General features: G+C 45.0%; 1 protein-coding gene across 4 annotated transcripts in view; it reads left to right on the forward strand.

Annotated features, from left to right (window-relative positions):
- Positions 1–5202: 5202 nt before the first annotated feature.
- The window catches only part of TPP2 (tripeptidyl peptidase 2), a 70464-nt gene continuing 63413 nt past the window's right edge, over positions 5203–12253 (forward strand). For all 4 annotated transcript variants that reach the window (XR_003133881.3, XM_025440978.3, XM_025440979.3 and 1 more), the window contains exon 1: positions 5203–5458. Coding sequence is in view for 3 of the 4 variants with exons in the window: in XM_025440978.3 (XP_025296763.1) it covers positions 5294–5458 (165 nt within the window). In the remaining variant the exon portion in view is untranslated. The remainder of the gene's footprint in view (positions 5459–12253) is intronic.

Below are 12253 nucleotides of genomic sequence, written 5' to 3' on the forward strand. Positions count from 1 at the left end.
AGCATAACCTAGCTTATCATGATAAAGAAGACTATTGTATAACCTGGGCTTGGATGAAGGAGTCAGCTGTGGAAGTGATGAGAGGGATCAAATTCTGGATACATTTGGAAGATAAAGCCAATAGAGTTTGCTGTTGAACTGGATGTGAGATGAAGAGTGAGGAGACGAGGAAGATTCCAAGACTTTTGACCTAAACAGCTAGAAGCATGACGCTTCCCATAATGAGAAGAGGATCACTGGGAGAAGAACAAATCTGGGAAGACCAGCAATTAGGTTTTGAGACAGGTAAAGTTTTGATGTTTCTACTCCATAACCAAGTAGGTATTAGATGTTAGATATCAAACAGGCAGATGGAATCCAGGAGAAAGAGCCAGGCTGGCAACTCAAATTTTGGAATCTTCAGTGAATAGATAATATTGAAACCGACGCCCCAAGATTTTATCATCAAGGGAGTACAGGGTAGATAGAAAAAGAGAAGTCCATGGACTGAGTTGTCGGGTGTCTTTAAACCAGAGGTCAGGAGAAAAAGAGGAACCAACAAAGGAGACACACAGAGAAACCAGAAAACAAGGGGGATAAAACCAAAGGTTTGTTTTGAAAACCAGTCTGTCAAGGAGGAAGCAGCATTCAGCTGTGTTGAATACTGCTGATAATTGTCAAGTAAAAAGATAGGTTAGCAGTGTGGAGGTCCTTGAATGTACCTTTTGAAAGGTGGGGGGAAAAATCCTAATCCTAATGGGTTAAGAAGATGGGAGGACTTAGCACGGAGACCAGAAACACAGAAATCTGGCCAAGCTCAAAACTATGGCAATCAGTATGCGATACTTACTTCTGGGGCCCAGCTACTGTATCACAAAGCAAAGCAGAGCAGGGTGGGTTTGAACCTGAGAAGCAATACATTGATGATTAGCACTCTACCTAGTCGAATAAAACATCTTAAAGAAACTTTTCTGTTTTAATTCTCTGTACTACAGAGCTATCTTAGAGCAGTGTAGGCAAGTCCGTACAGAAGAGTAGTTTCCCAAACATCCCTGATAAAAAAGAATTACCTGGATCTTTGTTAAAAACACAAATTCTCATGGGTATCCCCTGCTAAACATTCTGACTCAATGAGTTGGAGGTAGATGCCAGGTAATTGTCATTTTTAACAAGAGCACTGAAAAAATAAAAATTAAAAAAAAAATTAAAAAAAAAAAAAAAACAAGAGCACTGGATGATTCAGATCAGTTTGGAGACACCTGTTGAGGAAACTTTTCTTTCAACTTCCTGTGGTAACTGCTTCCTGACTTTGAGTATGTAAGTATTATCCATATGATGTACTTCTGTTCAACTCTTTGTCTTAACCTAACAAATATGTGTTCAAAAGCTTTAGGGACTCAGTTAATTAACAAAGACTTTAATTTTTTTAAAGTCTCTTCCTTCTTACTTTCTTCTTGATGCCTTTTATATTCCCCAAAGCTAGCCCAGAAGAGCTAAACACGCTTTATGATTCATTGAAAATCTTTTTTTTTCCCAGAATATTTTAGTCAGTTTCAGAAGACTGTTCAGAGAATTATCAGTTTGGCCCTCAAAATGCTACCACCCCGGTATATGTGGGTGCACAGGCATACACACATACACACAGATTATTATAAGCTGTTCTCCATTTTTATTCTCTTATTAAAGAAAAAGGAATAGTTCAATAAGATTAGAGATATATTTTCTTTTTAAAGATTTTTTATTTACTTATTCATGAGAGACACACAGAGAGAGAGGCAGAGATATAGGCAGAGGGAGAAGCAGGCTCCATGTGGGGAGCCCGATGCAGAACTCGATCCGAGGACCCCGGGATCATGACCTGAGGCCGAAGGCAGATGCTCAACCACCGAGCCACCCAGGCATCCCTGGAGATATGTTTTCTTAAAAAAAAAAAAAATTAAGTCCTAGAAATAGTAAAAACCTATCTGTCCATATTATGTTTCACAATTTCACAAACCGATCTCTTTATCTCAAGGAAACAGGCTTTAAGGTTTTACTATATGCTAAATTGATTTTTAAAAACAAGTTCTTGAAAGCTAATCCTTTGGGGGAAAAAATCACTTTGTCTACCTTATCTAAGTCCGAATCTATCAAGTAGGATGTCAAATGAGATGATCAGGCCTAGTACACTGAATCTTTACTGCATACCAGCAACACTGTACTAACAGCATTTATTTATTGCCACTGTGGGAGATACTTTTTCACATTTCGTTCTGATAAAACCCTCAGATTGATAGTTGAGGACCTTGAGGTCTTGGTAGTCATGAAGCTGATTAGTAGCAGAACTAGTCCTAGAGTCCCTTAACTTCTAAGTGCTTTTACTAGAATATTATCTGCCTCTCTTGCTCAAGTCAGGATATTCAGGATCATCATTAGGATCAGCCTTTAATTGGAATCCTAAGTCAAACATGTTTTTCTGGCACCCCAAGTTTGGGGCCCTGGGAGGAGCAGCCTCATGGCAAATGTTGCACAGGATTTCAAAACCCAGCAGCCAGGACAAGGTGGATGCTTCCAAAATCTCTACACGGCTTTGGAAACTTGACTAACAAATATTGTCTAAATGAGGTGGCACCACAATCGCTGCAAAAAGGTGACTCGTGGGAAGCTTATTGCCTCTCGCGGCCCCTTTGCACTGACTTGCAGGCTCAAATGGGCAGGGGATGCGGAAGGGAGGTGCGTCAAGAGCACCTGGCTCTGCACATCCTGCTACGAACAATGCTATGTGGGAGGGTTTCATGGGTCCAGCCTATTAATCTGCCCCAGATAGGGTAAGTGACACCTTTGTCTGACTCTATTGTGTCCCCTCCTCCCCTGCCTCTTCCTCCTCCTCTCATTCCTCAGTCCTTGTTTTATTTATCTGTACCTTCATTGTTCCCTCTAGTATCCTCTACTTATTTCCTTCCCATATCCAAAGAACTGTCAAGCTGTTTGTCAAGTTTTGCAGACTGACTCAGCATTGAAAGATTCTTCTTAGCTGAGAAGGTCCTTAGAGCAAAGGAGGAAAGAATGTAAACACAGAGCGTGGATACTATGGTTTGAAAACAAAGAATAAAGGACTCCATTTTGAGTTAAAGTGATTTTAGGGGTTATATGAAATAGTGATTATTACTGTGGTACAAATGTCATAATTTCAACACGATCAATATCTAGACATTTAATGTCATATCTACTCTTTAAATTTTTTTAAAAATTCATTCATGAGAGACACACCGAGAGAGACAGAGACGTAGGCAGAGGGAGAGGTAGGCTCCCTACAAGGAGTCCGATGTTGGACGCGATCAAGGACCCTGGGATCACCCACTGAGCCATAGGCAGCCGCTCAACCGCTGAGTCACCCAGGCATCCCATATCTACTCTTTTCTAAGTGTATCTGCTTGAAGATGTGCATATGGTGCAAGGATATACTTACTCTCCTTTGCAACCTGTCACATCTGGGTCTACCACTTTTTGGTGCAAAAATCATCTTACTATTGTGCAGTGTCTCCAGGCGAAGTAGCCTTTGGGGCATCAAACAAAGGGACGATTTGGAACATTGGCAGCAAAACCATCTTTATAATCACACAGCCCAGTAACATGCATCTCACGCGTCTTTTTGAAAGGTACATTTTAAATGACTTTTGTTCAGCAATTTGTCATCAAAGTTTAAGATTTATCCACAGTGATTTGATCAACTTTCTAGTTATTAAAAGATAACTTAATCCAAAAGAAAAAGATTCATACTTTCATTCCAGGAAAACGTTTAAAATTAAATTTTAACACACACCTTTTAGATCATAAGTGGTCACTGACTTTCCATTATAAACGTGGATTTCATTAGGAGAAAACACCATAGAATGAAAAAAAAATTATAGAGAAATAGTGATGTAAAATGACTGGTTTTAGATGTATTTTGGGGGTACCTGGCTGGCTCAGCCCGTAGACCCTGCCACTGACTTTTGCTGTTGGGGTGGTGCATTCAAGCCCCATGTTGGGTGTACAACTTAGGTAAATACGTGTTTTGAATATGACTTTGAATATGTTCAGATATTTTATAAACAGACACTACTAGGTATCAAAGAGTAACATTCAACTGGACATGCTGATGATGATGATGATCACGGTGATGCAGGGGCGCCTGCCTTCGGCTCAGGGGTGATGCCAGGGTCCTGGGGCCGAGTCCCACGCCTGGCTCCCTGCAGGGAGCCTGCTTCTCCCTCTGCCTGTGTCTCTGCCTCTCTCTCTGTGTGTCTCTCACGCATAAAGAAAATCTTTTAAAAACATTTTAAAAATAAAAGCATTGCCGAGAAGGGGCCTCTAAGCCTCGCCAGGTTGCCAAAGTAACCTCTGGCACAAATAGGCTCCGATTACCCAGCTGTGCATATAGACACACAGATCACTAAAGAGCCACGAGCGCGGCGTGCAGCCGCCGCTAGTTACCGTGAATCTGCAAAACCGCCAGTTGTGGCTCGATAATGGAGTGAACCTTAAGGAACAACGAGGGAACCTGGATTTAAAGGGCCAAACGGTGGTTTGCAGAGATCTGGGAAGCTAAAGGTAAGTTCGCGATGCGGACGGGAGGGGCGGGCCTCGGAGTCCGTTCCTGCCCCCGAGGCCCGCGGAGGGCCGCGACCCGCTTCCTGCGGCCCGAGGCTCCGGCCTGTGCCCACCCTCTGCCCCCCAGGCCTGGCCGCGCCGAAGGGGTGCCCAGGGAGACACCAACCCCACGGCACTGACTCAAAAAACCGTCTTTCAAAACTCTGCGTCCGGGCCCATCGCCGACAGGCCACGACTCCAGGGGCTTGGGGCTCGAGGCTCGGCCCCCTTCCCCGGGACCCCGAAAACTTTGGTCCAAGGCTCCAAGCGCGGAAACCATCACTCGCCCCGCGCGGGCTCCAGCTACGCCGGGCTGGCGGCACATTTCCTTCCCCGCCCGTCGGGGAGCGCTTCGCCCGGGACACGCCCGGAGCCCGGTGCTCTACCTGAAAGCAACGCCCAGCGCCGGCCTCCCGAAGACCCGAAGACCCCAGGCTGGAGCACCGAAAGCCGGCCCCGCGCACTCAGGCTCCGCCCCCTTCCTTGCGGCCCGGGCAACACTGCGGGCCGGCCCCGGAGAGCGGCGCCTTTGGCTGACGTCGCGGCACGTGATTGGCCGCCGCCCCCTGGCGGGCCGCGATTGGCCGGCGGCCGGCCCCGCCCCCCGCCCCCGCCCAGGCCCGCGGCCGCCGGGGTGTCCTCGCGCCGCCCGTCCGCGCGCAGCCTGGCAGTTTGCCTCTTCCTCGTCCTCCAGCCTGCGCCCATGGCCACCGCCGCGGCCGAGGAGCCCTTCCCCTTCCACGGCCTTCTGCCCAAGAAAGAGACCGGGGCTGCCTCCTTCCTCTGTCGCTACCCGGAGTATGACGGGCGGGGGGTGCTCGTCGCAGTCCTGGACACGGGGGTCGACCCCGGGGCTCCGGGCATGCAGGTGCGGCGGCCGCCGAGGGCCCGGGCGCGGGGCGCGGGGCGCGGGCGCGGGCGCGGGCGCGGGCTGGGCCGGCCGGGGGCGCGGAGGGGACGCGGCCGCCGAGCCCCGCAGGCCGAAGCCCGCGGTGCGGCCGAGCGGGGGCCGGCTCCGGCTGGAGGGCAGCCCGCCCGGCCCAGACAAAAGCGGGTGGCCTGGCGCGGCCGGCCGGGCCGCCTGGGTCCGCCTCTGGCCCCGAATCCCCTTCCTGCCCCGCTGCGGCCGGGCCCGGGCCCTCGGGCCCCTTCCCCCCGCAGCTCCCTCGTGGCCCGGGCACCGGCCCCTGCCTGCGATTTTCAAGCGCGGATTCTTACATTTTTGATTGCGGGTGGGGGTGGGGGTGGGGGTGGGGGTGGGGAGGAGGCAGGGAAGGGGCAAATGACCTCTCGGAACTTCGTTTCGGTCGCTGTCGCCCGGGAGGCTTGGTTTTGGGGGAGAATCCGTCCTTAACATGAAAGCCGGGTTTCAAGAAGATAACTCGGTCAACTTCCGGAATTGTTTCCTCTGCTAGTTTTTACGTGTTCTATTTTTAGACCATCTTCTGCAGTGTGACTTGTTTAGGGTCATTGAAACGCTTGGTTTCGTCTTTGATTTACACAAGAACCCAATTTAGTTTGTTTTCGGCGAACTCTTCAGGCTTTATGACCTGAAGGCTTCTGTGGTTTTGTTGTTGTTCGTTTTTTTTTTTTTTTTTTTTTTTTTTTTTGCCTCAAGGTGTAAGGCGACGTATTTTAATTACGAGTTTAAAAAAAAAAAATGCATTGATTTTGCCATAGGCACCTTCGAAATCTTTAAAGTACTGTACCCAAAGGTGACTTTAGAAGGTGTGTGTCTCTCGCTTAAAAGTATTCCAAGTCTTCAGAGTTTGACTTTTGTAAATTCCGCCTTAGCCTGTTACCGAAATACAGTCCTAAAATGTCACCATTTGTTGAGGATGCGTCCCTTAAAAAACCTAATCTGGCTAATCCTGTCGTCCGCCGCTGTCTTCCTTTTGTGAGCCCCTCCGCTGTGTGTCTTACCCTCCTTTCTACACCAGATGCTGGAGTTGAATGATTCTCTTCCTCCCCCAAGCACCCTCTGGCCTTTGGATCTTTTATTGTCCGCTTGCTCTCTTAATTGAGGTGGCGCTCTCCGGGGTTAGGATGTCTTGGGGGCCAAAAAGGGACCCGGTCTGTCTCACTGTGCTGCATCCCTCCGGGAGGCTCGCTTCCCCCTGTGAATTCTTCAGCAGCACTTTGGAGTACAACACACCTCAGGCTGTCAGAGCCAGACAGCCTTGGTGAATCAGAATAGCAAGTGATGTGTCCCTTCCTGGTACCTCTAGTGGTAACTGGCTGTTGTATTAATAACTCTGAAGACTTACAACAGTGACAGCTATCACCTCATTGAGGCTTTATTACACAGTAGTAATCGTTTCCATGCTGTTGTAGTGTATGTTTACTTTTTATAGGGATAAGTGGGAGGAGAACAGCTGGGGTAAGTGTTTACTGGCTCCTTTTTTGTCAGGATAATAAAAGGATCAGGAGGGTTTGGAGGAGTACCGTCTCAGTAAAAATGCTTTTGTAGAACTTCCCAGTCCGCTTCACTTATTGTTCCATTTCTCTCTGCAAAGTAACAGCAGTTATGCCACAGTGTTGCTAGGAAAATTGAGAAAATTATTTACATGTGACTTTTTAAAGGGCTCAAGAAAAGTGGTAAGTAAACACTAATTTTTTTTTTTTTTTTGAGCAGGTTTATTTAGAAGTTTATGCTGGGATTTAAATCAAATGAAGGATAAATACATGTTAGATATTTGGGGTTTTTTGTTTAAGATTTTATGTATTTATTCACAAGAGACGCAGAGAGGGAAGCAGGCTTTGTGTGGGGAGCCCGATGTGGGACTCGATCCCAGGACTCCAGGATCACACCCTGGGCATAAGGCTCAACCGCTGAGCCACCCAGGCTTCCCACATTAGACATTTCCTGCTTTAGCAAATAACTTTGTAGATCTGTGTATACATCATTAAGATAAGAAGGTAGATAGAAATAAAAGGGAAGGAAAGAATGAAAAAAGGAGGCCAAAGTGGACATTTGGAAAGACAGTGGGGGCCTGCAAAGGCACAAATGAACACTTGGGAGAAGGCAGTAGAGTGTCATTCTGTGATTGCTTTGGGCCCAGTGCTCTTTGGTGACAGCTGCCTGGGATTATTATAAGTAGAGGGTGGGCAGATGAGAGGAGTAATAAGTACATAATGATTGTGTCTTTCCTCAGCAAATATCCAGGCACCTACCAGATGCCTAAGGTTGAGTAAAAGATGTCCATCTGCAAATGTCAACACCGTTTGGGGGGGGGGGGGGTAGTATGGGGGGAGCAGTCAGTGAGACCTGGCCTCAGGGCCTAGATGGAACTTTTGCACTGGACCTGGAAAGAATATGCAGTAGCCAGTTGGTTCCCTGCCACCAATCTTCCTTTTGCTCCATCCTGCACATTGTCCAGTTATTTTCCTTAAAGCAAGAAAGAAAGCAAACACCTGGGATCCCTGGGTGGCGCAGCAGTTTGGCGCCTGCCTTTGGCCCAGGGCGCGATCCTGGAGACCCGGGATCGAATCCCACATCGGGCTCCAGGTGCATGGAGCCTGCTTCTCCCTCTGCCTATGTCTCTGCCTCTCTCTCTTTCTCTCTCTGTGACTATCATAAATAAATAAAAATTAAAAAAAAAAAAAGAAGAAAGCAAACACCTATAACACCCTTGTTTAATACAAAACAAAACTTTTAAAATGTTGATGTCCTAGTTGCCTTTGCATAAAAATTCTGAAATTTGAATTTTGTGTGGCCCTGCACATCCAGCTTGACCTCTACGTGGTGCCTTGGTTCTCACTGTCCCCTCATCACTTCTGTCCACCCCACTGTTAACCCTTTGCTTCCTCCTTGAACATTCCGCCCTTTCCACTCATCTACATTTGAGGCCTTTCCTCAACACATAAGTTAATCTGCCTGCAAGCCTTCCACCATCACCTGTAAACTCCTGGTTAATCCTTTAAGACCCACCTGGGTCTTGACCCTGTTAGCTTTTGGGATATCTGCTGATTTAATTGAGACCCCCAGCATATATTTACATGTGGGTGCCTGCCATTGTATTAGGATCTGAGGGTTCAAGATGAATAAGGCCCAATTCTTACCAACAATTATTGGGTGCTTTTTTTTCCTTTTTGCTCTCATAGCAATGTGTTCAGATCCCCCATCGCACCTAAAATGTTTCATTTCAATATTTCTGTTACATAACCTTTTTTTTCTGTCAAAGTTGAAATTCTTTGACAGCATGTATCCAGATTGATTTTGTACGAGATACGCTCATAACATTAAATATTTTTGCGGAGTGGAAAAAAGTGTATATGTGTGTACAATGTATGTAATTTCCTCGTGGAGAAAAAATGGTTTTGGGAAGGTTACAAGCGGTTCTATAAAAATTTTTCTATTTTTACATTTACTAAAATAATAAGTACAATAAGTAAATTATCATATATATATGTAATTGGTTGGTAATATTAGGTGCTGTGGAGTTGATTGTGACTTTTATTACCTTCCTCTTGGCTAGTCTTCCTGGATTCCCCCAAGCTGGGTTTTATGTTCTATATGATTTCATAGATAACTGTCCTGACCTTTTTTATTTATCGTCCTATGTTGCAGTTACCGCTTTACTAACTTGTTTTCCAGTTAGATTGTAAGCTTCCTGAAAGCACAGCCTGATTTGTTCGTCAGGTTCTGATGGCAGACTATTCTGAGGGTAATAGTCACTTAATAGTATTTGCTTATGAAATATCTTCCCTTGCTTAAAAGAATACTTTCAAGCAAATACTTATACTATTCACTTTGTTTTGTTTAGGATAATTTAAAATTCCCCTCCCCACTTTCTTCTGATCCTCTAATGTTTAATGACTAGCTCACTGCCCTCACCAGCTCCCCAACCATAATCAATTCAGTGGAAACACAAAGTAATTCAGATTCTTGCATTTGGAGAAAACTTTTGGGAAATTTCTGTTTTGTCCAGCCAGCCTGGCCCTGTAAGCACTTCTCCGTGCCCCACCGCGATACACAGGGTTCATTACCTTAGCTGTACTAACAACTCTGGCGGTGGCTTAGTCCCTCTTTGCCATGTAATATACTCGCCCTCTCATCCCCCGCAAAGGTGAGGGATTTCATTCTGATGGTAGCAGTTCAGTTTCCTTCTCCCAAAGCTCCACTGCAAAATCCTCAGCTGGTTTGCCTTCTTTAAACCTCTTCTTCCTAATCCCAAACTCCCTCTTCTGTCTTACTGTCTCCTGTGGAGTGGTTGCCTTTACCTAATGGTGAAGAAAGAGGTACAGAGATAGAAAACTGCATATATACGAATTTTTAATGTAGGAGAGATACTAATAAGTAAAGCTTGTGGCAATAGTAGATGTAAATAAGTCACTAAATCCCGTTAGGCTTTTTCCTTTGCTCACACACTGATAATGAGGTTTTTAATGAGGGATCTATGTCTGGCTTGTTAGTGATCTCTCGTGATTCTTGATCTCAAGTCACTGAAGTTGTTTGCTTATTGAATAAGAAGGTAAAGATACATGATTGTGCTCTTAGTGCTGTGGCCTAGCTTTTCAAATTACATGCTTATTTGGGTTGATTTTTTTAAATGTTATTTTCTTAAATTCTTAGTACATGGTTTAGCTAGTTTTAATTTTATAGGGGAGTATTAGCTTCCTCTTATTTCCATTTTTTATTTTGGATTTTCTTACATTTTCCTTCATGATTTTATTTCTAAAAATAAAAGACATATGTACTGAATTAGCCAATCCCTTCAAAATCAGTAACTGATTTAAGTTTTATCATAGTCTTATCAGAGTTTGGTACGACTTCTACCGTAATTTTTTTTTGACCTTGATTTTGAGTCTCCTGAATATATTACTTAATTACTAGTGTAGGCATCTAGCTTAAAAATTACTGTACATTAAAGAAAAACCAAACAGCTGTGCCTGGAAGACCTTTCTGGCCCCTGGTGCTCCTATGGCAACGTTAAACTGGAGGAAGATTTTGGGTCCATCAAGAACCCTCTTGCTTCTGCCTCGTAAAGAAGAACATGCGCACCTTTGTTTCCTCCACATGGTGACTTTCCCTCTCCCCCACTTTGGTAACTTAACTGTGGAGCTTTGAGGACACTGCATGCAGTTGGGGATGGGTAGGGGAAGCTATGCCTGAGAAGACACAGAAAGGGACACTAAGCTTGATCTTAGAGTGTGAGTTCTCCAGATGGAACAGGAGTTGGAAGACCTTGTGCTTTTGTGACACTGTTGGTATTTCTTATATTACATTTTTTTTCCCTTGATGGGAGGGGTCTTCTTTTTTTCAGTCGTCTTTGTGTCTCTGTGCCTGATTTCTTGCTAATAATTCAGTACATATATCTTGAATGCTAGAGATTCCCTTTGCAAAGCTAGCCTAGAAAGATCCTATAAATGGTTTTTCCAACAAAAGCAGTGTGAAAATACAATACTGCTGTTACCTGTAGCTATCAGCATGGCCCAAATGAAAATGTGTGGTCTGGCCCAAAAACCATGCCTTAGGAAAAATCATTCTTAATGCTAAGTAACTTAGTCTCAGGTTATTCAGTCGTTAAATATGTGTTGAGTACCACCCAGACACTGCTAGGTTTGGGGGAATTTGGTGAGTTAAATAGACCTAGCCCTTCCCTTTAATAATGGTGCTTATCTTCTAATAATGGAAATAGATCAAGAATCAGCTAACTGTGTAATTACAAATTCTGTGAAGGAAAGAAACAAGGTACAGTGAGGAAGAATAAGGTTCAGGTTTAGGACCATAGAAGAGGTCATTAGGGAGACCTTTCTGAAGAGGTGACATTTTAGTAGAAAACTGAAAGATGAGATTGGGATGTCGATGAAACAGCTGAAAGATGATTCCAAGCGGGAGGACTGTATACAATGTTGTGAGGCAGGGAAAAGTTTGACACATGGCAGAAATTGAAAGGAGGCCAGTGTGGTACAGAACCGTATGTGGCAGTGCTGGGTCACGCAAAGGCGTTTGTAGCAAGTGCGTTGGGATCCGTTGCACGGTGCCACATGGAAAACTGGCGCATACTACAGCTTGTTTTATTCTTTTGGTGGGGGCCAAGAATGGGCCTGGGAGACCTGATAGGAGCATCAGCATTAAGAAGGCAAGGGACGCTGGTGGGAGGAGAGTCAGCATAGTGGTGGTGAAAATCAAGGGGAGAAGATGGACTTGAACTGCATTTTAGAGGTAGAATGAAGACAACTTCCTGACAGATTTGATGCAAGGAATCGATGCAAGGAGTAAACTAGAATTAAAGAATCAGAGAAGGACTTTTAACCTGGTTTGAGCAACTGGGTATGTATCAGTTCCTGAGATGGCAAAGCCTAGAGAGAACTAAGTTTGAATGTTAAGTTTGAACTTTGGACTCACTGAATGTGAGTGCTAGTGTGGCATCCTATAATTACATGGTACTGCATGCTTCCTCCCTCAGGTTTTGTGCTTGTCCAGCCCAAAGTTCACCTTCTTCAGATCTTTTCTCAGATGTTACCCTCAGTGAAATCTTTCTTGACCAACCTAGTTAAAGTTGAAACCCCCACACTACCTCTTTCTTCTGCTTAATTTTTCTCCATGGTAATTATCACCATCTGGCATGTTATAGTTTATTCACTGAGTAGAACAGAAGATCTATGAGATCAGGGACTTCTGTGTCTTGATCATCATTATGTGTGTTCCCAGTACCTA

This window comes from Canis lupus, chromosome 22 (genome assembly GCF_003254725.2).
Source record: "Canis lupus dingo isolate Sandy chromosome 22, ASM325472v2, whole genome shotgun sequence".
In the NCBI taxonomy this organism is placed as follows: Eukaryota; Metazoa; Chordata; class Mammalia; order Carnivora; family Canidae; genus Canis; species Canis lupus.